Source organism: Molothrus aeneus, chromosome 15 (genome assembly GCF_037042795.1).
Source record: "Molothrus aeneus isolate 106 chromosome 15, BPBGC_Maene_1.0, whole genome shotgun sequence".
NCBI lineage: Eukaryota > Metazoa > Chordata > Aves > Passeriformes > Icteridae > Molothrus > Molothrus aeneus.
The window spans coordinates 17,772,503-17,798,984 of record NC_089660.1 but is presented as its reverse complement, the minus strand read 5'-3'; the positions used below and the strand labels follow the sequence as shown (position 1 = coordinate 17,798,984).

General features: G+C 52.6%; 1 protein-coding gene across 1 annotated transcript; it reads right to left on the bottom strand.

Moving 5' to 3' along the window:
* Nucleotides 1-25,987, bottom strand: ETF1 (eukaryotic translation termination factor 1). The gene is made up of 10 exons (XM_066560238.1): nucleotides 25,859-25,987; nucleotides 11,604-11,779; nucleotides 10,703-10,842; nucleotides 7,390-7,528; nucleotides 6,328-6,518; nucleotides 5,740-5,869; nucleotides 5,223-5,378; nucleotides 4,626-4,690; nucleotides 3,353-3,500; nucleotides 1-2,081 (listed from the first exon to the last, which is right to left on the bottom strand). Exons 1-10 carry the CDS (start codon nucleotides 25,942-25,944, stop codon nucleotides 1,999-2,001), a joined length of 1,314 nt encoding a protein of 437 aa, XP_066416335.1. The 5' UTR covers nucleotides 25,945-25,987; the 3' UTR covers nucleotides 1-1,998.
* Between the last annotated feature and the right edge of the window lie 495 nt (nucleotides 25,988-26,482).

Genomic DNA, 26,482 nt, shown 5'->3' with positions numbered 1-26,482 from the left:
TATATTCTTAAATATGGTTTAATACTCTTCTCCATTTCTGTACATCACAACACCAAGATATCACTGCTTGGGATCTCTCTGCAGAGGCTATATAGTATGCAAAGGCTAGGATCTCCCACCCCCACTGAGTGTGTTTGCATGTGTAAGTGTAATACATATCAGTATATATTGATATACACATCAATATATAATGCAATATATATCACTGAAGAGAACACATTGATTAAAGAAATACAAAAATTTGGCATCATTTCCAAACTTAAATAGTAAAAATAAAAACTACAAAAAGGAGCTGCATACCCTAATGTATCATGTGAAACAACAAGCAGTATATTCAAAAATGTAAATTTACAACCAATTTTTGTGGTCTTGTCATGTCACATTAGACCCATTTACAATGGCAAAATCCAGAACATACTGCTGTGAGGGCCAGGGCTGTGCTCAGCCCTGAGCAGACCCAGCCCCATCTCCCGGGAGATTCCAGCTTGGATGTGAGGATGGCAGCGAAGCCGCCAGCCAGGGTAGGGACCAGGGGGACAAATGGTATTGCTCACAAGGACAGGAATTTTGGACCTCAAACAACAGTGTGGCAGAAATTTGAAGAGAAGCTCCCTCTGTTCAAGTGAACCAGGACAAGAGGCAAAGGTTTGCAGCTGGAACAGGAGCTGCTCCTGAGGGAAGCAGCGGGAGCAATGCTGGGAGAGCCCCCAGGGAGGGAGCAGGACCTGAGCTGTGTCACTGGGCACAGTGCCACTGCTCCCCTGGGACAGGACCTGAGCTGTGCCACTGCTCCCCTGGGATAGGACCTGCCCTTGAGCCACTGCTCCCCTGGCCTGCACAGCCCCTGACCCCCAGAGTGTCACCAGCAGGCTGGACACACCCCAAGGATGAGCTCCCTGATCTATGGATGCTCTGTGGAACAGGCAGGACACAAAGCCTGGGCAGTCTGGGACCATCCAGAGGTGATCCTTTGCCTCCTGAAGGGCACATCCCCACAGGACAGACACTTCTGGGAGCTGGGTGTTCCCAGGGCTGTGCCAGTGCTCCACGGATCAGAATCAAATATTCCACACTCCCAGCACTAATTCAGCCTTCACTCCACTGACTCAGTATTCCTGTCAAACACCCACTTCCATTTAAGACCTGTGGGCTCAAATTCACATAATCAAGGAAACCTTACGCAGTCCTAAAGCAAAAAGAAAAACTTACTGAGGAACAAAAAGCCAAGTGTACCTTACTTCACTGAAATCTCATGTTTATTTTTGTCAAGACTGAAAAAAAAATAAATTCCTGAAGGCTGCACTGCTCAAATCCAAATTAAGCCCAAGACTTCAGCAGCATTTTCATTGCAATCCATGAAGTGCATTTCCTAGTTTGTAAGAGCAGTGTTTCTGCAAATAGATTAAAGCACGTTCGGCTGGTGAGCCTCCCCAAACCATCAGAATTTGCAAGCCACATGTAATGAACCAGCACTCAGGTCAGTGCCTCCTCAAGCTTTTGAGGAGAATTATGGCTCCAACCTCGTTCCATTTCTTCTGCAGGCTAAGCTGAGAATGCCATGTAAATGGGTCACGGCGCTGCCAAATGCAGCAATTGATTTCTCCAATCAAAGTATAAAGAAACAAACCAGTAGGATCTTACTTCTATTAATTTTGGAAGGAAGAGGTTTACAGCAGTTAATGTATCATGAAGGTTAAAAAAATCATTTCCATAAAATACAAGAGCAACCAATTTCACCATTGAGTAAAAGTAAAAACTGGGATTCTTTTTAAATTAGTCCAAAGTGGCATATCGGAACTTAGTAGTTTGCTGCTGTACTGACACTATGACAAATCAAAGTGTAGGGTTTTGCTTTCTTAAATCCAAATGCTCGTGGATCAAGTTCTGGAAATGTTCCAATTCTAAGGCAGGGATCAGTTGTGTTTTCCACCATGAGTTTGCTCCTTGGGTTGGATGCTGGAGGGGCGAGGCACGTGTTGCCGGACCCAGCTCGACTACCTAGTAGTCATCAAGGTCAAAAAATTCATCGTCTCCTCCTTGGTATTCCATGCCCTGGAAGTCCACCCGGTACCGCAAGATACCTGCCAAAGAAACAGCCTTTAGCTTCCCCAGGCACAGCTCCCCAGCCTGCTCCCACAGCTTCCCACTCATGTCCAGCTCAGGCCTGGCAGCTGCACTGAGAAATGCCACAGGGAATTCAGCGCCCCAAGGAAGCTGGCCAGCTTTCTCCTGAAAAAGCTGAGCCTGTTCTGGGGCTGCATCTCCACAAAACACCAGTGGCACATCACTGCTCCCAGTGTCACTGCTCAGATCCAGCCTGGCAGTAAAATCCAGAGGGCAGCTGGCACTGCAGCTACTTTTACAATGCAGTAAAAGCAGGATTTAGGGTCTGTCTCTTCCTATCCCAAACACCAACCCAGGGCTCTGGAAATCCTGTATCCCTGGAATCATTTACTGAGGTGAAGGAGATTTTCAAGGACAATTCCTTTCCAGCCTACAGAGCATGGGAGCAAAGAGGATCCCACCATGCAATGAGGCTGGACCTGGCAGGAAATAAGAGACTCCTGGAATTACAAACCCTGAAACTTAGAAACCTTGCTCCTTATGGAGCCAAACAATCCAAGGTTCTTTCCTCCTGACCGGTGCTCTCTGTACCCTAGAAATTCCCCTTTACAATGCCCTTCTCCCTGACTCACATCCACCAGAGCTGAGCCCAGCCAGTGGCACAGCTTTGTCTGGAGCCCCTGCCCAGGCAGGATGTGCAGCTCCCCCTGGCACTGCTGTGGCTCCCCCTGCCCAGGACTGGTCAGACTGGCACAGGAGCCACCTGCACCTCTGCCAGGCGTGGCTGATGCCCAGGGAGCTCCAGAGCAGGACTGGCTCCCAGAGGCCTCACTGCTCCACAGGATGGACTAAAAACACTTTTCTTTTGAAAAGAAGCAGAAGATCAGGGAGCAAAGTACAGAAAGGCTCCGAGAGAAGAGCAACAGCTCCAAGTGCTTCAGGAACAGGGCTGGGGGTTGTCAGAGCTCCCAGGGCAGGGCAGGGGCTGCCACCAAGCCCCTGTGCAGACAGAGCCAGGGCCCTCCTGAGCTCCAGCAGCTGCACAGGGGAACAGCCCAGCCCTGAGCCCTGCACAGGACGCAGGCATTGAGGAACACAGCTGCAAAGTGACAGGGCCCAACATGGATCACCATCCTGCTGGACAGGGAATGAATCCACCCGGTGAACACAACTGTTTCTCAAACTGGTTTTAAGACTGCCAGGAATAAGATTAATCCCACTCATGTTGGCACCAGATTATCAAACCAACCACTATACAAAACAAACACATTTTCCTCTTGCAGTTTACCTCCAATTCCTCCAAATCCTTTCACAAATTGGGATCCTTCTTGTGATTTGTCTGTAACAATTTCCAATGTTGCTCCAAATTTCTTGTAGTTGTTTGCAAACCACTCCAGGAGAGGCATACTTTCTATGAGTTCATGTTCCTGCCCAGTCTGTGGAGACATTGGAAGGGAAAAATAAATAATAAAGCCCTGTTACAGTCACTGTGTGTTCAGTACTGAGAAAATCCCCTCCCAAATTGGCTCCATGGCTTTGTCAGCTGTAGCAGGGACAGCAGCCCTCACAGGGCTCCCTCCACACAGACATTCCTGGGGGAAGGCATTCCTGGCACAACTGCACCAGGCAAAGGCAGGCACAACCAGCAGCTCCTGGTGCTACAAAATTAATCACTGACAGGTTTTTGGGCCTCTAATAGGACATTTAGTGCAGAAGCAGGAGAAAAACTGCCTTGATTCTTCTGCTCCAGTGTCACTCCATGCTACATCTCAGCTTCACTGCTCATTCAGACTTGCTCTGCCCCCTCATCCAGCAGGCCCTGTTCTCAGGTAGGAACACTGATCCATGAAAGCACAGAGCCAAAAGGCACCATTTTCTAAGCAGGAAGTGCAGTGATTATTGTGAAACAGAAGCACCTCACTGCAGGTAACGCTGCAAACCCTCCATGCACAGCAGGGATTGGCAGTCCTCCCTCCAGGAGGGAATACAGCTGGAAATGGCCCCCAGGCACAACCCAAGTGGGACAGATCCCCACCCTTTGGCAAGGGACACTTTCTCCCAGTTTATTCTGCAAAGTAATACAGACCCCTGGTCCACAAGGGCTGTTTGACCTGCACAGGCAGGAAACTCAGGCAGCAAATGACAGTTCCAGGTGTCAAATGCATCCCCCAAAGCAGACACTCCCTTGGCACCTGATCCAGGTCACCATTCCTGACCTCACAGTCGTTCTGCACAACCAAATCAGTGCCAGAAAGCAATGGTTCTGGGGCCTTGCCTGCATGGTGGCTACCAAACCAACCTTGGAGGTGATGGTTTGGTGGTGCTCAAAGATTGACACTGCCCATTTACACAACCTTGGCATTGGCAGCAGGGAAGACTGGAGAAAAGCAGGGGTAGGATCCAAGGGGTTACACAGGAAGAGCCACAGGTTCCTGCCCTGAGGTGTCACTGAGTGCCAGAAGGTCACTGTGCTCAGGTGCTTGTGACAAACTTAGCCCAGATGTCCAGAGCTCTGCACCAACACATTGAGAACAAAGCCAGAAGCCCCAAAGCTGAAATACCTCCTTGTCTGTGAAGTGGGATTTATCCTTCTCTTGCTCTGGTGTCAAATACAGGATCTTCTCCTCTAAAAAGGGAGGAAAAAATGATAATATTAGTTTGGCTAAGGCTACAAGATGCAGTTTAAAGACAGCAGGAGACTGAGCACAGCCAGCAGCTACAACACAGAGGGTCTGGGCACCACCACTGCCTTCCTTCCTCTCCAAAGCTCTGTGAGCAACCCCGAAGGGCACAGCAGCACAGAGCAGCTGCAGAGCCAACACAGAGGGGGACAGGTCCTGCTGCAGGCCCAGCAATTGTGTTTCTGGACACAAGGTCACCTCAGTCTCCCCTCTGGTACCACACTCCCTAAGCTGGAAGGAGGTTCCAGGCTGGCCCTGGGACCAAGTGCCCCCCTGGCACTGCAATTCCCTCTGTGCACTGGAACCCTGCTTGTTCCAGCTTTTCCCCCAGAGGCTGGGAAACCTGCAAAGTAACAGAGCCCTGCACAACATCCCTGTGGTCAGACATCCTCAGGGAGCTCCTCCAGCCAACCCATCCCAGCGAGGCACCTCAGGTGTCAAACCCTGAGAGCTCCCATGTCCCAGAGCACCACGTACCCTCCGTGCCTTGGCAGTGCAGGACGTATCTCATGATATCCAGGTTTTCATAGACTATCAGGATCTCTACTGCTCCCATTTCCAAAGCTTTTAGTGTATCTTCCACACCAAAGCAGTACTTGCCCGTGTCCTGGCTGATCTCATCGAAGTATCGTCCTGCAGGGCACACAGAGCCTGCCATGAGCACTCAGCACAGCACACACACTTCAAACAAGCTGCATCTGAGTGCAAGAAACTGAGAAGCAGCTGCCACCAGAAGCCTGGAACTAAGGGGGATCTCTGATGGAAGGAGAGAGAAGGTCCAAGAATTCTGGTGTGGAAAAAGAAACCAACCAAACCCCATCCTCCCATACCAGCACTTGAGGTGTGCAGGTGGTAAAAAGAACCACTGCAAGTGCCACTCTCAGCCAGCATGGCAGGGCTGGGGCAGCACAAGGGCACTGCCAGGAGGGTGAGAGCAAGAGCAGCACCTGTGCCACACACCTGGCTCAGGAGGAGGCTGCAGTGCATCACTTACCTATTAGCTTTTTCTCTTGGATGAATTTCACATTGGAGAGGACCTCAGTTGACAATTCAATTGCTTGATTGAAGCCATTTTCTCCTCCATATGAAATATCAACTAGTTTGAGCACTTTGGATTGCAACCGCTGAACAAGAGAAGGAGGAGACAGGAAATGGTGAATCCAGCCCAGAGCAGGGCTGTCACACTCCTCACCCTGCCATGGGAGTCACTGCTCTCATTACTGCACTTCACCTGAGGCACCTCTGAATGCACAGTACTGAACCACAGTTTTCAGGCAACAGGGACCAGGATCAGGTTTACTGGAGTTCAATTCCAATAAAGCTTCTGCTTTAGATTTGGGAACACAAAGAATGTGAATGCCAGTTCCAAACCAGGGAGGACAGATTTCTTATCAGCCCTTTTTCAAGAACAGGAGCTCTCAGCTCCTTGCAGGAGGTATCAGGAATGGGAGACTTCTTTGGATACATCACATTTTTAGTTTTGATCAAATCTCTTCAGAGGCCAGAGTTACATTCCTCTGCTACAATGACTGCCTCACCACTGACACTCAGACATGATGTTTGCTCAGAACGGGCCACTCACCTGATCAAACATGTCAGACTGACTGAGCTCAGTTTTGAAGTCGGCCGAGCCGGCGAGGACGAGCCCGGCCACGTTGACCTTGTCCCCGGAGATGAAGAGCTGCACGGCCGTCTCGGCCACCTTGCGCACGTAGTTGTGCCTCTTCTCCATGCGCAGGCGGGCAAAGCGCAGGGCAGACTGACCTCCTCTGCCTGCAGGGAGGGACAGGGCAGCATGGGGGACCCACTGCACGCCAGCAGCATCCTCAGGACACAGCTGGCCCGGAATAACCACAGCCGAGGGCAGCTGCAGCCTCCTGAATTCAGTTTGCCATGAGCCGAGGCAAGGGCTGCCATGGAACACTCAGAGAACAGAGGGTTCATTCCCACCAGGAGATTTTTCTCCACAGAGGAAAATATTTATTTTCTTTCTATAAAGACTCGCAACTCTGTAGAAATTGAACATCTGAGCACATCTTCTCCCCCTGTACCTTCAAGAGAAGCCATCTCCTTTGTACACTGCCTCAAACGCTGCTGACGCAGCACAGCCCAGCAGTCTCTGCTGCACAGCCTCACCAGAGGCAGTGTTTTTGTTTCATTTTGTCCCATCCCACTCTACAAAGGACAGTGGGCTGGGAGTAACCAGCAGACAATTTGCTGAACTCATCAGTGGCTGGCTACAACACAGCAGCACAGAGTGGAACTCGAATTTTCCTTGCTCTGTGAGGCCCCGTGCTTCCTGCAGAAAGCAGCTCGCTGCTCCTCCTGTGGGGTGCACACAGCACCAGCACATCAAACCTTAACGACCCCACTGAGTGGGATTGCTGCTTGTGCTACAAATACTTAGTTACAACTGTCCCAAAGCCAAAGAAAGGGTCAAACGCAGCAAGAAATAAAAAGTGCCACTTCTGAGATCAACTGAATATTACTGTGATTCATTAATTCTGACAGAAGGCTCAGACTGGAGGCTTTGCTGTCAGATTCCAAGGGAGCACAGATTTGAGCAGAGCTAAACCCCCACAGGCCAAGTTCCCCTTTCCACCCTCACATCCCAGCCCAGGACAGAGCCAGCCCAGTGTGTTACCGTGCTTCTTTGGAAGATCCACAGTGAATTTGTGCAGCACTTCCCGTGTGTTTCCCTGCAGCGTCCCGAACAGGGCCCCGCTCCCGTCTATTACAATGAAGCCAAACTTGCTGTCGTCGGAGAGCAGCGCCGTGAGGGCCTGGAACAGACACAGCTGTGAGGGAGGGCCAGGACAGCACAGCCCCAGCAGTCCCAGCTCACAGCTGCTCATGGCTGTATTGTCATTAATAAAGTGGAGGAAAACCGGCACATTCAGGAGCTGTAACTATTCCAGATCACTGCAGAATCCCAGGATTGTTTGGGCTGGAAGAGTCCTTAAAGACTTTCCCCTGCCATCCCAGGCTGCTCCAAGCCCCAGTGTCCAGCCTGGCCTTGGGCACTGCCAAGGATCCAGGGGCAGCCACAGCTGCTCTGGGCACCCTGTGCAGGCCCTGCCCACGCTCACAGAGAGGAATTCCTTCCATACATAATCCAATCCCATACAACACTGTCAAGAGCACAGAGGAAACTCACGTTTAAATTTGATCACAATTTCCCAGCTCCCTGCCTGAGGTCACGGGCAGGTGTGACAGCAAAACTCTGGAGATGGGCTGTGGAGAGTGTGAAGTGAAATGGATCCCACCTGTCTGAGGCTGCCTCACCTCTCTGGCTAGCACAACTGGAGCAGTAATTCTCCTGGCATTCCAACCAGGAAAGCAGAACTTGCTCAGTTCATTGTTGGTTCAGTTTTGTAGTCCAAAGCATTGACACAGCCTCCCTACCACCACTACTGGTCTGCTGCACCTGCTGACTTCAAGTTCCACAGGCAGAATGATGAGATAAATCTACAGTGGCTGTAGCAAATTCAGCCTTACAGAGCACAAGGAACAGCAGCAATAATAGTCCTGTGCATAACTGGCTGTGGAGAAGACAGCCAGAACATTTGCTGCAAAATGAAGTTATTCTTCAATTTTCCTCCCTTTAAAAAAAGCAGCTGACTATTTCTCATAAGGTCATTTAAGTTGCCCAACAAAAGCACAGAGCAGTATCAAGGTTTTTGAGTTCACTTTGCCCAAGCATCCAAACTCTGCACTCCTTTCTCAAGGCAGTCTCTCAGCTGCTGCTCCCTCAGGGGCTGAGTGGGCAGAAACATCCAGCACACACACACACTCCTGCTCACTTACACATGCCCAAAAAAGCAATAGCCAGAATCCTCTTTCTGGCTGGCAAAACCACATCAGTAGGATGGGGAACTTGTCAAAACTCCAGATTGCTTGAAGTCACCAGTTTAACACTGAAAGTGATGGTGCTGGGTTACTGCACGGGACCTCAAGCTGCCTGCAGGGCTGTCAGCCTGATTACTGGGCTGAACTGAAAGGATAAAACCCATCAGTCATCCTCTTCCAAAATCCACACAACCCAGGATGCAGCTCTCTAGCTTAGAAGAAATAGGGGCTAAGGTTTAATGAAATCTCCTGGCCAAAGTTAATATTCTGTATAAATTCCTCAGCAGTGGGATGAATGAGAGGAGGAAGTGGCATTTTACACTGCAATCTCTTGAACTGGGACCGAGCCAAGCAAAACGTGTGACTGGAATGAATGCTCCAGCCAAGGTATCAGAGTAAGTCATTGTAAATCCTACCCCTCAGACACACATCAGGGCTCACAGCCCCCTGGGGGAGTTACTTCAGTTTCACACAGGCAATAAAAGATCTAGAAGATATCTTATCAGATGCTCTTGCCAGGCAGCACATGACTAAAGCTCTGATTTCTTGATTTCCTCTTATTTTCATACAGTACCAATGATCAGTGATTCCCTGGTCAGCTCTGGCAGCAATTGCACTGTTTGACCTGTCAAGCACCAAGGGACCATTGCCTTTGTTCTGCTCCTTCAGCCTGGACTGAGCTTCCTCTCTGCAGCTGTAGCCCAAAGCTGAAGAGCAGCCCTTCCTCCCCACCTTTCCAGGGAAGCTGTGGGTGCCCAAGCAGCTGCCCCTGCTCTCAGCTCAGGGGTTCAAGGCTCTACAGCCAGAGAGGGGGCAAAGGCAGAGCTCAGAGCTCACAGCCCCCAGCAGGCTGCTCCAGCCCCAGCAGTGCAGGCAATCCCCAGGGCAATAACCCCACAACCCCAGCCAGGGAGAGCACAGAGCCCGTGCAGGGAGGGGCTGGCAGTGATCCCATCATCAGGAGCAGCAATTCCCACAAATTCCCCTCAGGTCACTGCCACCCGTGGTGAGCAGTGCCACACACCAGCACCAGTGGATTTGCAGCTGCTCCTGGGAACAGCCTGCTGGGCACTTCTATATGGAATCAGTGCCCTGAGGCAGCAGCTGCACAGGAGACCAAATGAATCCATCTCCTGCCAGGGCAGGAGGAAACCCAGCACCCTCCCACTGCCCACAGCAGCAGGGACAAACACTTCCCTGGGCATGGCATCCTGGCTCTCTACTGAATTCTCTAATTTCCTTCTTGCTTTCACTCATCTATGGACACAGGGACCCAGCAGAACTCCAGACCTGTGCCTGTGCACAGGTTTTTATTCCTGGGAGATCAAAGGCATGTCGGGATTTCATCCTTTGTGGGGAGACAGAACAGTAGGGATGGACCTCACCTGTACAATAAGCACAGCTTTCCCTGCTGTACTCCTGCCCTCTGGAAGCTACTTATGGATCAAATCTCCACAGACCCACAAAGACAAGCAGAACTACATCACTGGAGGGCCTGCCAAGCCCTGTCAGATGGGTCTGACAACAGGCAATTAAGTCTCAGGCCATACATTTATCATGGGAAACATCAAGGATGTGAGGGGCACTGCAAACATTGAGACCTCTGCACCTGCCAGAACCAAAATAGTCTCAGAGGCAATACACTGACTGCTGTAATCCACATTTCTTTCAAAATGCCTCAAACCATTCATTTAACTTAATTAGATGTTGGATAAAAATAATCCCACTTCCCCCCAGACAGATTAGGCACATGCCAGTTCTCCATGAAGGCTCTCAGTTAACACATCTGATAGCAAGACTGGCAACACTGATATTATCTTGGCAGTATTTTAAAGCCTGACTTGGAATAGTATCTATGGGCCTCTGTGGTTAAGAAAAAACCCAGCCTTCCTCCAGTTACAGAGAGGAGCTCCTGTCTGTGGGTTACACAGACTCAGGGGTGGGAGGAGCTGGGCAGTCCCTCAGCTCCTTCCAGCAGGCATTCCTCATCTCTGGCAGTCCCAAGCCATCCAGAGCCCTCCCCAGGGCATGTTCCTGCTGTTCTTGTGGCTTAAGCACAGCAAGGCTGTGCCCAGGGGGAGTGGCTCCTGCCATGGGGGAGTCCTTACCTCCGTGTGGAATTTGTTGTCACACAAATACAACGATGTATTGATTGGTTTGAAAGGTTCAAAGTCAATGTTGACTTTCTTCTCTTTTCCTTCTTCTGTCACAATTGTTCCACAGTAAACAACCAGACCATTTGGAGGTACTACAAACAACACAATGCAGGTTTAGATCACTAAGGAATGTGACAAGCTGAACTCATCAAAAACTGACTGCCAGCGCCCCTTGAGACTCATAGCAGAATGAAATTCAAGATCCCAAACTTTTCATTTTCCCTTTTCCCCACCTCATTCCCACCCAGGTCTCTACAATGGGAAACAAACTCATTTAGTGCACCTGTAGCAGACATGCAGCCTCTTAAAGCCATGAGTTTGCAAGCTCACACCCCCCAGAGAAAGGCTGAGCAGCCCCTGAAGCTCTGCTGGTCCCCATACAGGGATTTGCAGAGTGCCCATCCCAGGGAAGGCCACAGGCCAGTGCAAAAGCAGTAACAATGAACTCTCCCAGGCTCATCTGAGATGGCCTGGGTCTGTTCCCCCCAGAATGATGGCAGCTGCTCAATGCCATGCTTAAGGCACACAGAAGTTTCTGCTTGACAGAAAATTACTACTTTAACACAAATGAACTATTGCAGAATATCCAGCTCTTAAGCCTGGCCAAGTTTAGCACAGTCATCACTAAGAACAGAATCATGACCCCACTCCTTTAAGACAAGGACCACCTTACTACTCTAGTCCCAAAGTCCACCCCTGAAGTAGCCATCCAAGGGCAACATACCTGGAATATCAGTGCAAAACAGCAGCACAGGCCAACAGATTTGATTAGCAGAAAACTGCATAGTGCAGGAACTTAAGGCTGCTTCCAAGAAAGGGAAGTGTGCCAGGATCCATACAAGCTAGAAGTTACCTTTGTTATAGAGTTTCAGTCTTTGCTGTACAGATGTAATGGCTCCCAGTACTGAAAGGCGATTCACTCTGGACTTTATGTTGGAGGCAGTGCCAAACTCGTCCGCTAACATTTTTGCCACTCGCGAGATCTGGTCTTTGGGGGGAATGATCAACGAGATCATGCTGGTACCATTGCTGGGGAGGGAAAAAAGGGATGTGAGCAGGCAGCAAAGCAACAAGCACCCTCACACCATAGCCCATGAACACAGTTCTCTCCTCCCTCCCCCAAGGACGCTTCTTCACCGTCGCTGGTGTAATTCCCCTTCTGCTGGACAACAATGGGAGAGGAAAGAAAACAAAACCAAAACAGGCTCTTCTTCAGTGCTCAGCCTCTACCAAGCAAGTCCTCCAAAAGCTGCTTTTTTACTCTAGGGCACTACATGGGAAGAAAGAACACATGTGCAGACCAAGGGCTGCACAGACCAGGGGCTGTGAGCAGAAGGAATGGAAGCAGCTCCCAACAGAGATTATTTAAAACAATGCAGCCACATACTTCAAGGACATCTTAGAGCCCATTTAATTTGTTCTCAGACAGCTGGAGCACTAAGCAGCCCAAGTGCTTTCTTAACACGTTGTTTTCCTCAGATTAATACAGAAAACTGAACTGGAAGGATCCCTTTGTCACAGTGAGTATTTTCTGCTTTCCCACTATCACTTTTCTCCCCAGAGCAGCTCATCAGCCCTGGCAGCTGCTTTAACTGAACTGTGCTAAGCACACACTGCTGCTTCACCAGCACCAACCCCAGGCACAGAGTCAGAAGATAACACCCCACAAATCACAGGACAGGCTTAAATGAAAGGAAAATAAGTTTGATATTAATTTTTCCTAGGGCTTTGGGGTGGGTCTTGCAGAAATCTTAATCCCCAAAGCTGCCTTGTGGTTTAAATCCACCCAAAGCCAAAAGGAAAATTGGGGAAGCTCCCATCTGCCTTCCAGCAGGTACCTCCCATTTGCCATTGAAGTATCCCAGATGTCTGAAGTGCTGCCTCTGCATTGTCTCAGATTTAACCCAGACCTCATGCTTCCCATCAGAGTAATGGCATCAAAATCAAATCCCTCATCGTATCCTCCAGTTCTCTCAAGGGCAAACCAGCTAAGCTCTGTGAAAAAGCCTTTTCTCAGGATTCTGAGTCAGAGCGCCAACAAAGTGCTTTTCAGACATCAAACGCCAGGGTTTTGCTCTTTTACATTTCTTATGGAAGGAGCCTACCCCAGCCCCTACTCGCTGCTGTTTCAGGCTGTCACATACCAGTGTCCTGCTGAAGTGTTTGGGCTACAGAGGCAGCAGGGAAGTGCTTTAAAAAGCATCACTTCATTAGCTTCTTTACACAAGTTGTACAGCCCTCTCCCAAAGATCCTCAATCCAGGCCAAGTTGAAATGGAGGCTGGTAGGTCAAATAAGTCCTTGACCTTAAAGACAACTAATTGGTTTTAATATCTGAGCTCCCCATACACACCAGTGGAAGTCACAAAGCCACTCTGGCCTGTGTTATTCCCAGGAGGAGCTCTGAGCCATGCTGGCAGCTCTCAGGCTTCCAGGTCACCCCAGCCAAGAATACTCCACAGCCCAGTCAATTAAAGCAGCTCCCCACCCAGTGAATGGCACCAGCCTTGGGGACAGATAATGGCTATCATTCCCAGCAGGCTCCTTTGAGCAAGACGCTGATCAGAACTAAAGCAACTCTTCCCCACTTCTGTGCAAGTAGCACTCCTGAGTTATCTTCTCCTCTCAAAGAAGAGAGTCTTACAACTTCCCAGAGATTAGAAAGCTCTGCCCATCACACCTAACTTCCTGCATCCCCTAGGGGCATCCCAGTGGGGCAGGTGGGAGTGGGACTGTTACACCCCTTGGGCACTCCATGGCTCTCCTGCTAGGAAGAGATTACATACAACTTTTCCTGAATTGAGGAGAGAGGGGAAAGAGCAGGGAGCAAGTCCTGTCACAAGCTGCCTGGAAGAAGAGCCCAATGTCTCCACCTACAAACCCCCCTTGCAGGAATTTGCAGAGAGCAATAAGGCCCCCCTTGAGCCTCCTTTTCTCCAAGCTGAGCCCCTCCAGATCCCTCAGCTGTTCCTCACAGGACTGACTCTCCAGATGCTTCCCCAGCTTTGTGAACAATAAGGAGGAAGGCTGGGTGTGCATTCCCAAGAGCAATTCCCCAGTAAAAAGTCATTTGAAAGGCTCCCTTCAGTTTTCAAATGCAAGCCACCCCCCTCAGATGCCAGCCCCGGGCCTTGTGCTGTGTGCCAGTGCCCCAGAAACACTGGTGCCAGCACAGAGCACCCACTGGATCCTACACACAGCTCCTCATCCACCAGGCAGGGTCACAGCACTGCTCCTCAGGGACATCCCACCCGAGGTAACAGAGTGGCCTTCACAAGCCTTGGTGATTCATTACTGCAAACAAACAAATTTAAAGGGTCTCAGAGGATGCATTCCCCTCATTTAAATCTCCAACTAGTTCAACACAGCACAGTACTGTGCCTGGGCCAATCCTTCAGCAAATTCCAGTCTGGATTTGTATCCAAAAGCACCTTCCACTACCAACATCAAGTGCACTTCTCAGGTTTGGCATGCTTCTATTTACCACTACTATTTACACAGTCAGAGCTATTTCAGGCTCTAACCAATTCCTGAAGAATCCAGCAAAACAGCTGGCATGCAGCTTGCCACAGGAGCAACCTCCCAGGCTGCTGGAAGCCTGGAGCACAAGGAACCAGCCAGCTTGTCACCATGTCCCCATGCACCCAGCACTTCAAGGGATCACTAAACAAGCAAACAACCAAAGACTGAGACCAGCAAGACACCGCTGAAGCAGATGGGCACCAGCACTCACGGTGGCTGCAGAACTCCCTCACACGCTGCCAACACCTCGTTACCCGACCATGCAAGAGCAGCTTTCCTCTTTCAAAGCAAGCTTCTACCTGTCTGTGACCCTAATGCAGTATGGCAGGGTCTAAAAAACCCTGTGGTGCATCTGCTAAACTCACCCCAAGGAGACAAAATGCAGCAAAGAGTTTCTAAGAAAGCTGCTGTTCAAAAACACTCAGAAAAAAATAGGTTATTCTGCAGAATAAGGTAATTTCCAAGTCTGCTCTGGGTCTTTGCAGCCTCAAAAAAATAAAAGGTTTTCTGCAAATCCCACCCTGTCCCCTCCGGAGCTGAGGGCTCCAGAGAACACTTACCTGGGAATGAGGTAAGGAATTTCCCCATAACCATCCTAAGGCCTCCCAAAAGGGGGCACAGCTGCACCACACACCTGCTATGGGACACAACCAAGTGACCTAGTGAGATCAGGGGCACTGCTCACACTGGCAGCTCGGGGTCAGAGGTGCCAGGAGCTGGGTCTGCCCTGCATCCCCCACAGCATTCCTGAAGGAAGCATGGACCCCATGCCAGGCTATATCCTGATTTCACAGCACTGCTGAGGTTTCCCCTGCTCAGCACACCCAAGTTCCACCAGAAAAGCTGGGAGCTGATGCTTTTGGACCAAGCCAAGCCAGGGCCTTGCAGAGCTCCAGGCAGTTGCTGTCCCTGTTCAGGCCAAAGAGCTGCCAGTGCCATCCAAGGGCGGGATGCTCGAGATGTTTGTGATGGAGGGAAGCAGCACCCCAGCCCACAGGCCAGCACCACAAGTGCCACTGCTCAGGGGACAGGGGCAGAGGAAACAATCAGGAGCATGAGGGGCACCAGCCCACACACTCCAAAGAACCAAGGAGGCAGTTCTGCCAGCTCTGGAGAGGCAGAAGGCCTGCACTGTCTGCACTGCTCATGGTGCCAGCCCTGCCAGGAATGGGCAGTTAGCTCAGATTTAGCAGCACCTGCCATGAGCAGCATTAGGTATCTCCAGGACAGAGGACAAGGATCAAAGCTCCAACTTTCCCACACCATAGCAGGTGAGCTCTAGCTTTCTCCCACAGTGTGCTGGAGGCCTGTTTGAGGAAAGAGGAGAAGGAAAAACAAGCACATTTCTCTCTTGGGAGACAGCAAGTTCCTCAGAAAATCAAGGTTTGTGGATAGGACAGCCTTTCTGTTATTAAAACTCCGATGTTGCTACAGCTGGAATTTCAGACAACTGTGCCACCAAAGAGCTTTCCCAGACACACAGAGAGACCTCAGAGCAACTGCTGACAAGTGATCACAGCGAGTGGCAGCGTGGGCAGCGCTGAATCACCACCAACCCAGTCCCCAGAGCTGCAGGGGAGCTGTGCCACTCCTGCAAGCAGCTGCTGTGGCACCCGAGCAGCTCCTGCCAGGAGAGGAGGGATGGCCCAGGAGCCCTCCCTGCTGTGTGTGCAGGCCAGGAGCACGGCTGGGTCCCTGCCAGGAGCAGGAATGGCCCAGAGGATGCTGGCACCAGCTGGGTCCCTGCTCCCTGCCCACGCCACGCTCAGCACAAGCAGCGGGGCCCTCTGTGGATGTGCTCTGTGCTCCAGCACAAGGGAGGCACCAGAGCAGGAGCCAAGAGCACAAAGCAGGCACTGCACCCTCCTGGGATGGGCTGCCACATGCACCCGGGGCTGCTTTCCATGACAGCTGCCAGAGGAGCCTCCTGCTCTGGGTGGCCATCTCCACCTGCAGGGCTTTGTCACCATGTTCCTACCATCCTGCCACCAGAAGGAACAGCTGAGCAGATCCTTAGACCTTCAGCTTTCAGCTGGCACTAGACAGCAATGTAGTGGTTTTCCAAAAGGCTCCTACCACCTTACACAGTGCTGTGCCACTGAAATGGGTCCTGCAGTGCCACACCCCAAACCAGCAGCAGCCAGCACAGCTCCCCTCCAGCAGGCAGACAACCACAGCACTCTGAGGAGGAGCAGTCAATCAACCTGGCTCCTGCAATTTGGGCTATGAGCTGGCACGGGAGAGCATTAATTTCACAGCCTGCTATATAAATAGCAGTGACTGGCCTGCCCTGTGCTATCAGAGAAGACCTGACAGAAAGCAGCTGAGCTGTAGCTGTTTCACAGTGAAACATTTCACACTAACAGCACACTGTGGAATGTGGGATACAGAGGCAAGGGAGGGCAGTCATTCCCTAGGACTCAAAATGGGCTTATTTTTACAGGGCACAGCTTCATGAGCATCCTGCTCTCCCCAGGAACCAAGGGCAGCACCAGGCCTGTGTGTGACTGCCAGAGACTGGCAGGAGCACAGAGCCAGCAGCTCCCAGATAATCTGATCCCAACCACATTCCACAGCCAGGAAGCTTTCTATGAAACAACTGTTGCCACACACTGCTCCAAGCCATGGTACCTTCCCCAGGTAACCTCTGCTGCTCTCCATCCAGGACTGTGCATCAACATATCCCAAGGAGCCCAAGATGCCTGGACAGCCAAGGCTACCCAAGTTATGTGGTGGCTAAAGCAGTTCCACATGCAGCCAGCTGCAAGGCAGATGCCAGCAATATCACTGCAATCCAAGGCAGAACTCCATCAGGCACATCCCAGAGGTGCCAAAGAGCTGCTCCTGAACCAACACCCACAGTGCTGCGGGCACATGGCACTTCAGTGAAGGGCTACACTCAGGGCACACAAAATCAGTGATGTGAAGAAAGAATATTTGAGGGTTTTTCATGCTATACCTGAGCAGAGATGTTGAATGGAGTGCTATAAAAAGGAAGTGTCCTTTGGTACAGGCAAGTACAAAATCGCTGGTTTGGGTTCCCTTACAACACCCAGGCCATCAGACACTCCCCACTCATCCTGCCCTGAGTGCAAGAGCACTGAGCTTGCCAGAGGGAAGTGCTACACACACTCCTGCAACTTATGAATTATGGCTGTGAAACAAACAGGTCACAGCGGCACCCATTAAAGACTTAATGTCTTTTAATAAGACAAAGCCTTCATCAAACAGAGTGGATCAAGTCCACTTGAGATGCTAAATCTGGAGAGACAACAGCAGATGAAAGAGCTGCACAACTTTTCCTGGAAAACCTGCTAGGAAAGAGCAGGGAATCTCCAGAGTCCAGGATCCCTCAGAGGCCACATCACCTGGAAGCCAAAGACTGCACAGTCTGTAAGAAATCAGCTGAATGCTCTGCAATAAACCCAGCAAACACCCTCAGCCTAACTGCTGCTTGGAGGCACCAGGGTTTTGTGATGCCTCCACCAGAAGCAGATGAACTCCCCCTCCCTGCTCAGCCCATGGGCTGCGAGCACATGGAGCAGGACACAAGCACTGCACAGACACCCAGCCAGAGCACACAGCACTGGGGAGCTCAGTGGGACCCACCACAGCCCCTCTGAGGTTTAATGTGGAGCTGAGCCAAAAGCCAGGCAGAACTTTGTACAGCACAATTTCAGCAGGAACCTCACAATCCCCCAGAGGCATCCTGCATTTCACCCCAGCGTGCAGCAGAGCTCTGGATCATCTCCTAAAAGGCAACATGAATACAAGTCATTCCTCAAAGGCTTCCATGTCATCCAAAGAAGGGTTTGAAGGTATGGAAGGGACCAGTTCCTAAGCAAAAGTAAGGCAGAGTTCACCTCTCTGGATCCACTGACACCTCAGAAGCAGAGAAAAAGGACAAGATGGGGGCAGGGTGGGTATGAGGAGAGGATTTGCAGAGTCGGGAGACCAAGTAATTAATTCTTCAGGAATCCTTTTCAGCATAAGCATTTATTGGAGAAACTGAGCCTCCCCCCCTCCACTGAACTGAAGAAACACCCCAGACACTGAATTCTTCCATCAGCCTCTGAATGCCACCTCTCCCCTGGACAAAGGAAAACCACTTAACTGCACAGCATGAGACCATGCAGCTATTCCACCATGGCTCACACAATGCCAGGCTCTCCTGCTGTAGTCCTGCTCCAAAGCCCACAACAGGAATCCTATACATCATTCTCCTCTAATGCTGGCAGACTGGATAGAAAAAGCACTTCATGTAACCAGAACCAGCTTGAAGCAGACACTCACACTGGCCTGGAAAGGTATCCTGCCCTCCTACCCTCACCCACCACCTTTTCAGAGAGGAAAGGCCTCCAGATGCCAACCAGGCTCTGAGTGCCAGTCAAGGAGAAAAGCACCCAGCCAGAACCCACCCTGGAAAACACAAGTAAGCCTCATTTCCTCAGTGCACCTCTGGCTCCAGCAGCCAGGGAAAGCTTCCCACAGGGAGGCAGCAAATGGCTGCACAGCAAAGGAGCAGAGCAAGCCTGGCCACAGCCTGAGCAAGGGTCAGGTGAGGCAGTGCTGCCCCCTGAGCCGCCGCCTGCCAGGAGCTGCCTCCTGAGCCCAGCCTCCCTCACTGCCAGGACACAGAGGAGGTGAGACAAGAATCAGGTCACGGACTCCTGCTCCTGCACACAGCACAGCCTGGCAGCTCTCCTGTGGCTGAGGCTGCACAGGTAGCAGGTGACAGCGAGCCCTTGGCCCCTGGGCCACCACACACCAGCTGCCAGAGGGACATGTCAGCAGCTCTGTCCCCAAAGCCAGACTGGGGCTGGCTCTGATACTGCTGCTCAGGCCACCACCAGCACCCCCGTCCCTGCAGCTCCAGGAGCAGATCCCAATTTCATCCCAAGCACTGAATCAGCACAAGTGCATCCTGCACACCCCTTGGAGAAGGTGAATCAATGCCTCTCCAAAACCCTTGGATCAAAGGCCACACACCACAAAACATAATTGCACAGGCATGTTTTGAATAGGCCTTATTGGCTGCATCTGACCTCATGCAGAAAGCCCGGATGCCCAATTACTGGGAAGTGGAACAGACATTTCTGCACTTCAGACATTTGTGACTCACTGGGAGGCTCAGTTTTGCCACAGCTCCCCTGCTCTCCCTCCTCCTTCTCCAATTATTAATGCTCCAAGTTTAAAAGACTTGTTGCATTATGCTAATGGGCCATTTGGGTACAAGATGTCCACTGAGGGACTGAAACAAATCCAGATTTGCTTATTAAGATGCTAATGCCCCAGAGCTACATGGGAATAGGTGGCTAAGAGGAGGGAAAAGAAATCCAGTTGCCACAAAGCCAAAAAAGTCTGTCCTCTTTTGAGGTGCTTGTTCCCATCTCCTACCACGTCATTCCTCAGGGGCTCATTCATTAGCTCGATGTGAATGATGATCTGTGCATGAATCACACTGCTCACTAATGATTCACACAGTTGTAAAAGAGGTACCAGGCTGCTGAACAGCCACAGGCTGTCAGACACTTGCTGGAGTTCTGATCTGGAGCCACTTTTCCAGCTCAGGTCCTCCTCAGCCACCTGCTAGTGAGCTCTCTCCAAACAGCACTTCCTAATTGTTACTGCACTACAAAAGGAACAGGTACAGCAGGCAGGTGAGAGCCCAGAAAATGTTTTACAACCATTAGACTGAGGCAACCAGCAGGATGTCAACAACCCTTTGGACATTGTCCCTGGCTTCAGCTTCCCTGGCTCCTCCTCCCACCTGGCACAGCTTTCTCAAACCTCCCACCCTGAGCACCACTGAAACACGAGACACTGCTTAGTCCTGAGAGGTCTGATCAGCCCTGCCTATAAGAAATCCACATTCAGCTTCTACCCCAGCACTGTGGACACTGGCAGCCTGAAGAGATCCAACAGAGCAGGGAAATGGTGTGGAAGCAGCTGCTGTTCATCCCACGTGGTTTCCTGCCACAGTGCCCTCAGCTCTCCCTTCTGCCCTGGACTGTTTCTATTCCAGCCTGTCTGCAAACACCTCCCTCTCCTCACACAGCAGAAGCAAAGGCACTATTAGCATCATAGCCTCTGCCTCTCACAGAAACATGACCTCCTTTAGGAACTCCCCCTGCCATAGGCAGGATGAGAAAGCACAGCTTGGAGGAAGCAATCTGCCTTGGGTAGGAACTTAAACCACAACCTCTTCCCTGAACACTCCGCACTAAGGTCAGATCACCAAGTCAAAGCAGAAAACTGTCAGTAAGGCTCAATTCCTGCACACCCACCTGCTCCTCCAGTCCTCGTCCCACCCGTGCCTCACATTTCCCAGTGTGACAGCCCAGCTCAATTCCAGCTGGAGCAGGACCTTTCTGCAAGAGAGGGCCACTGGAGACACCAGCTCACAGGAGAGATCCTCAAGCCTCTCCCATGACTGGCACTGGCACAACATAACAGAGCTGCAACCTAAATACCACAGCACGAGTTGGAAAGCCAAGGACCACCTTGGTGTGGCTCTGCCCTTCCCAGATGCACTGGCTCACCCAGGCCTGGGGCAAGGCCTCCATCATACCCCCCATCCTAAGGTGAAAGCTGCAGAAACAGCTCCTGTATCAACAGTTAAACTGACCCAGAGCTCAGGCCCGAGGCACAGCCACAACAACAAAGAGATCCCGATAAAGAAGGCAGGGAGAGAGATCTGCTGCCAGGCTGGGAGCAGGGGAGGGAGCCCCTGGACTGACACATCTCTGGCAGTCAGGCAGACACCAGTCAGAGCTGACAGATCTCACCAAATGCTCCTCCTGGTGTGTGACACCCCCTGAGCCAAGAGAGCTGCTCTGGTACCCGCCTGGGCATGGTGGTGGTGTCACCCTAAATCTGCTGTGCTGAGTCTTGTATAGAGCAGGAGAATCCACGCTGGAGTTAACCCAGCTACAATACTGTCCCATAGTTATCCCAGCACAACGCCACCTTCAGCACCACCAGCAGAATAATCCACTCACAGGAGAGTGTTGCAGGAGCTCTGCCTAGTCCAGGTGAGAAATACAGCTCACTCAGGCAGCACGAGAGAATGCCAGCACCATGGCTTCCCAGGACTTTGTTCAAAAGAAACTGGGAACAAGGTAAAGCTGTACAGGAGATAGCTGTCACTGACCCCTGTGATCCCCTGACTGCCTCCAGCAGTGGAGCTGCTGCAGCTCTGCCCACAGTGCTGTTAACTCACAGCCAGGTGGGCTCTCAGGCCACTTCTGGAAAGGCCCACCATCCTCACAGTGGAACAGGTTAAGACCACCTTATCCCCCAGAAGCATCAGGCTGTCCAAGCACATCTTAGCCCTGCCAAGCTGCCTGCTCCCAGAGCAGCACCATCCCAGCATATCCCAGAACAAGGTGTTGAGAAGTCCAGCCTCCTGGTCCTGTTCCACAAGGCTGGGAAACAGCAGCAGCTTGAACCTAATTCCAAGATTGGACTTTCCCATCAGGACCAGCAAGACTCCAGACAGACTGCAAGAGAACCCATCTGCAAATGATGTGGGCAAATCTTTTCTGTCTAAGCAACAGGTGAGCTTGTTCACCCTCTAGCAGAACTATATTCCATTTTCCAAGATCTCAAGCAGAACTTTGTCTCTCTTTGCAGGAGAGAAAGGCCCCTGTCCTTCATGGTGACTTTGTTTCTCTCCTTTTCTGCTTCTCCCATATAGCAGATGGAAATCTCAACATGGCAGAATCCAAACCCAGACAGGAACTGCAACACTTTGCTTTCCTCCCAAGACTCTGGAGACACCAAGATGTCCCCTTCTCTTACCATTTCTCCCTCCTCCAGCTTTGAAACATTTCTTCCAGTTACAACCAGAATAAGTTACTTGTTCAGACTTTGTTTCTGCATTTGCCCTGTTTGACCCACCTTCCAGAGCACATCATTTGGAAAATGTTCTTCCCCACACCAGCCTCAGTTGTGTTTGCACTCAGTGCCTTCAGTGACACCTCAATCTTCACCTCCTCTTTTCCTGTTCCAGTAAAATAACCAACAAGGGCTTCTGGCCCCAACAGAGCAAGCTCAGGACAGGGGAGATATCTCCAGAGAGCACGTTCCTGAAAGTTTTCCCATTGTAAGGGAGCTCCACACCCTGCACTCTCACCTGGGGTCTGGAAGCCTGGGAGGTGTCAGTACCATTTGCAAGCAGAGATGTTTGCAGAGGAAAGCATTTCTAAGATATGGAGAAGTTTCCCAACATGATTCCAATGTGACATCTCAGGTCCTCTCCCAGCAAAGAGACTGCTTGTTGTTGCTGATACTTGATTTTGCCAAGCATTTACAGCTTAGATTAGCAGAAAACCCTGCCCATAGCCCAGCTAACTATTCAGAACTGCACAGACCAAAGGAACAAAGAGGGATTGTCAATTTAGCACTGACACTGAAAAACTGCATGAAGTAACAGCAGAAAAGCCCCGAGAGAGGAGAAGAAAGGAAAACACAGTGGCTAATGCTGCTTCTACTTGGGCTGCAGCAGCCCCACAGAGAAAGACACAGCTGCAGCTTCTGGGGGGCCCAGTGTTTCTCCAAATCTATTCTACAAAACTGAACTGTGTACTGAAAGCAAAATGAATCCCTCAGTAGGGGAGAAGCAGAGATGTTGGATCTAAGTCTGAGCACTTCAAGCTCTCAGAGATGCATGACAAGGTTAAACTTCTGACAAGGCCACAACTGCCCTATCAGGAGCCTTTTACTCCCATCTTCTTCTGGCCACAAAGGTTAATTGCCTGCAGTGCTCAACTGGTCCCTCTGCTCCTCCTCACACCCTGTGAGAGCCCAGCTACCCCCCTCCACCTCACCAAATCAGAAACACCAACTCAGCCACTCTGTACAGGATCACACAGTTTGTAACTCAGCTTTGGAGAGCTGGAAGGAGATAACTTCTGGTTTAGGAAGCAAGACACAGATAACAGCTCCTTCTAGTCCCTGTCAGCAGAGACAGGGCTTTGAGGTGGGGTTGGGGAGTTCAAAATTAGTTTTCATTGTTTTGAACTGACAGATTCTTTCCACAGAGATCAGTGAGAAAGCTAGATTTCCTTAGCAGGGCTGGGAAAACAACACAGGGCATTCCCACTAGGATGTTACCTCCAGGTTTGAGAGGCAGACCTATCCCTGCTGGCCTCCAGCTGATCAGCTTCTGGGAAAGCTGAGGTTTTAATCTTTCCCCTGGGTGCTGTGACCAAGCACTGCCCCTTTCCTCATCAATCCCATAAAGGCACTTCCTCGCCCTCCTGCTCACTTGACTTTTGTTAACACCGTGCAGACTCCACTGAGATTTTACCACATGAGCTGGATCAGAGCAGAGGTGCCCCAACCACCACATGCCAAGGGAATGTCTAACTCCAGCTTCCTCCATTTCCCGTCCTTTGATCCCCTGCAGGAACAGCCAGCACACGAAACTGGGACACTGCTGCTGGGTCACTAATGGAGCACATGAGTAAGGGAAGGTGGGGACGCCTTCCCAGCGAGGCCCTGGCCCTCCACATCACCCTGCTGGAAGGCTTTGCCCTCTAACCCACCCCAGAACAGGTCTTCCTACTGCACAGGAAGAGGAAGTGACTCTTCCAAAGGCCGGAAAAGCCTGTTCCACTGCCCCACACCTCCTGTGCCGGGGAGCCTGAGCCTGCTGGGGGCTGAGGCTGCAGCACCTCTTCTCCTCACTGCACCCAAACCAGGATAATTTGGGCTAGGCCTCCCTGGAAGACACCAAATCAGCATCACCTTGCTCAGATTAGACTTGCTGGCACCAGCACCGCCTTCCTCAGGAGCTGCTTTAGCAGCTGGCACAGATTAAATTAAGGGACAGCAGCATCACCACCTCCAGGAGATGTGCTGGATCCAGGGGGCACAGCTAAACCTCCTACACAGATCTGACTGTGCCTGTGGCACCTCTACTGCACAGCAGAGCTGTTCCAGGGATCACTGGAAGAGGGAAGGCAGGGCAGACACCTGGGCTGTGGCCCCAGGAAGCTGACACCACAAGAGACACCTGCCCTTCAGCCCCCCAGGAGCATTCCAACAGCTGCTGGGACCTTCTCTGCAGCACTCACCTATCCCAAACAACACAAGAGCTGACACTGAAATGGGCACAGCTCGAACCAGGGAGAGACAAAACTCCAACTCCACATTTCCAAAACCCACCCAGGCTCCCTAAGTGCTCTTGCACAAAGCTCCAGCGGGTGCCTGGAGCTTCCTGAGCCCTTTCAGCTTCCCGGGACCCCTGTGAGCACAGCCCGTGCTGCCCACACCACGCACAGGCCCAGCCCAGTGATGAGCTGGGGCAGCCAAAGTCCAGTGTGCCACAGGGAAGGGCAGCCCAGGCTCCCCACTCCCTTCTCCCCCCCACCATCCCTGCACAGCTGCATCATGAGTCAGAGTAAAACACATTCAGGGCGACCTGTGACTCGGGATCCCCTCCTGCCTGGGTTGGTTTTCAGCTGAACAACTGCACAGAGCAAGCACCAGCACTAAGGACATGGCAAGACAGCAGCTCAGCCTCTGCCAGCTGGCCCCAGGCTTTTAGGGGGGTCCCAGAACGATGCCAGCGCTGCCCCAGCTACAGCAACACCTGTTAAGGTGAGCCTGTGGAAACTGGAGCCACAAGGGTGGCTAAGGAGTGACCCCTCATTTTTATTTTACCAGGCTGTCTGCCGAGACACACTTTCTTTGCTATTTTACAGCCCCAGAACCTTGAAGTCTTGCAATTCCTCAGGCCCAAGAGGGTTCCCAAACGATGGAACCAGCCACTGCCAAGCTGCCCCCTCAAACAGGCACTTCTGGCATGGGGCAGGCTGCAGGAACAGATATTCTGGGGGGACAAAAAAGATTAAAGTGCAAGGATTAAAGGGGGATTAGAGACTTTAAATTTCCCACTGTCCAAACTTTGGAAGAGCTTACTTTCAGGGAAATGGAGCTGAGCACCTCTGCTGGGAGTGGAAGGGGTGAGAAAGATCAAACAACTGTCGGTAAGGAAAGCACTGAGTAAGTGCTGCCTCAGCCCCTGCCTTCCTGCCCTTACCCCGCCGCCCTCCCCGGCCCAGCCGGTCCCTTGGGAGCGGCCCAAGGCTGCACGGGGGACAGCGGAGAGTCTCCTCCGGCTGGAATCCGCCTTTCGCCGGTGCCAGCTGGCACGGGGCAGCCGGACGGGCCGGGCACCGGGGACACGCACCTGTGCCACCCCCGCCGGGGCCGGGGGGAACCGCCCCGCCCGGGGCCGGCTGCGGGAGCAGCTGCGGGGCCGCGCCGGGGCCGGCGGAGCCCCGGGCAGCCGCGGCCCTTTTCCCTTTTCCCGTGCGGGAAGCGCGGCCACGCTTCCACTCGGCCCTGCCCTCCCGACCCCGGCCCGCCCTCCCCGCCGCCCCCCCGGGCCCGAGCGGCCGCCGGGTCCCACGCGGCCGCACAAAAGGGCCCCGGGGCCGGGCAGGGGCGGCCGGGCCGGGGCTGCGCCTCCCGTCCCCCCGCGCCGGGCGGGCCCGGGCAGCGCCCCGGCCGCGGTCCCGCTCCAGCCGGGACACCCGGAGCTCCGGGGCGGCGGCCCCGCGGGCCCGGCGCTCACCCGCGGGCCGCTTCCAGGCTCTTGATGAGCTTCTTGATCTTCCAGATCTCCACGTTGCGGTCGGCAGCGCTGGGATCGTCCGCCATCTTCTCCCTCCTCCTCCTCCTCCTCCTCCTCCTCCTCCTCCCGCGGCGGCAGGCGCTGCGGCGGGCGCGGCGGCGCGGGGCGGGCGGGCGGTGCGGAGCGGGGCGCTGGGGCCGGGTGTGTCCCGGGCGGTGCCGGTGCCGGTCGGGCCCCGCCGCTCGGTGCCCGCTCCCCCCGGCGCGCGGCGCTGACGTCGCACGCGGTGCTCGCGCTCCCCCGCGCCGCGCACCATGTGTTGCAATCGCCTCACATGGGGGCCCTTGACGTCACTTCCGGGGGGAGCCGGCAGCGGGGCGCCGCGCCATTGGCCGACGCCCCTCCCCGAGCGCGCGCGAGGCATTGTGGGGCGTGTAGTCCGGAGGCCGCCTGGCGGGGCGGGAGCGCGCGAGCGCGTGTCTCGCGAGAACTGCGCAGAAAGGCCCGCGCGCGCTTAAAGGGCCCGTGAGGGGCGGCGGGGCCGGGGCGGGGCCCGCACCGAGCGGGGACTGAGGGGACGGGCGGGACACGGCGCGGGAATAGCCCCAGGGACGGACACTCCAC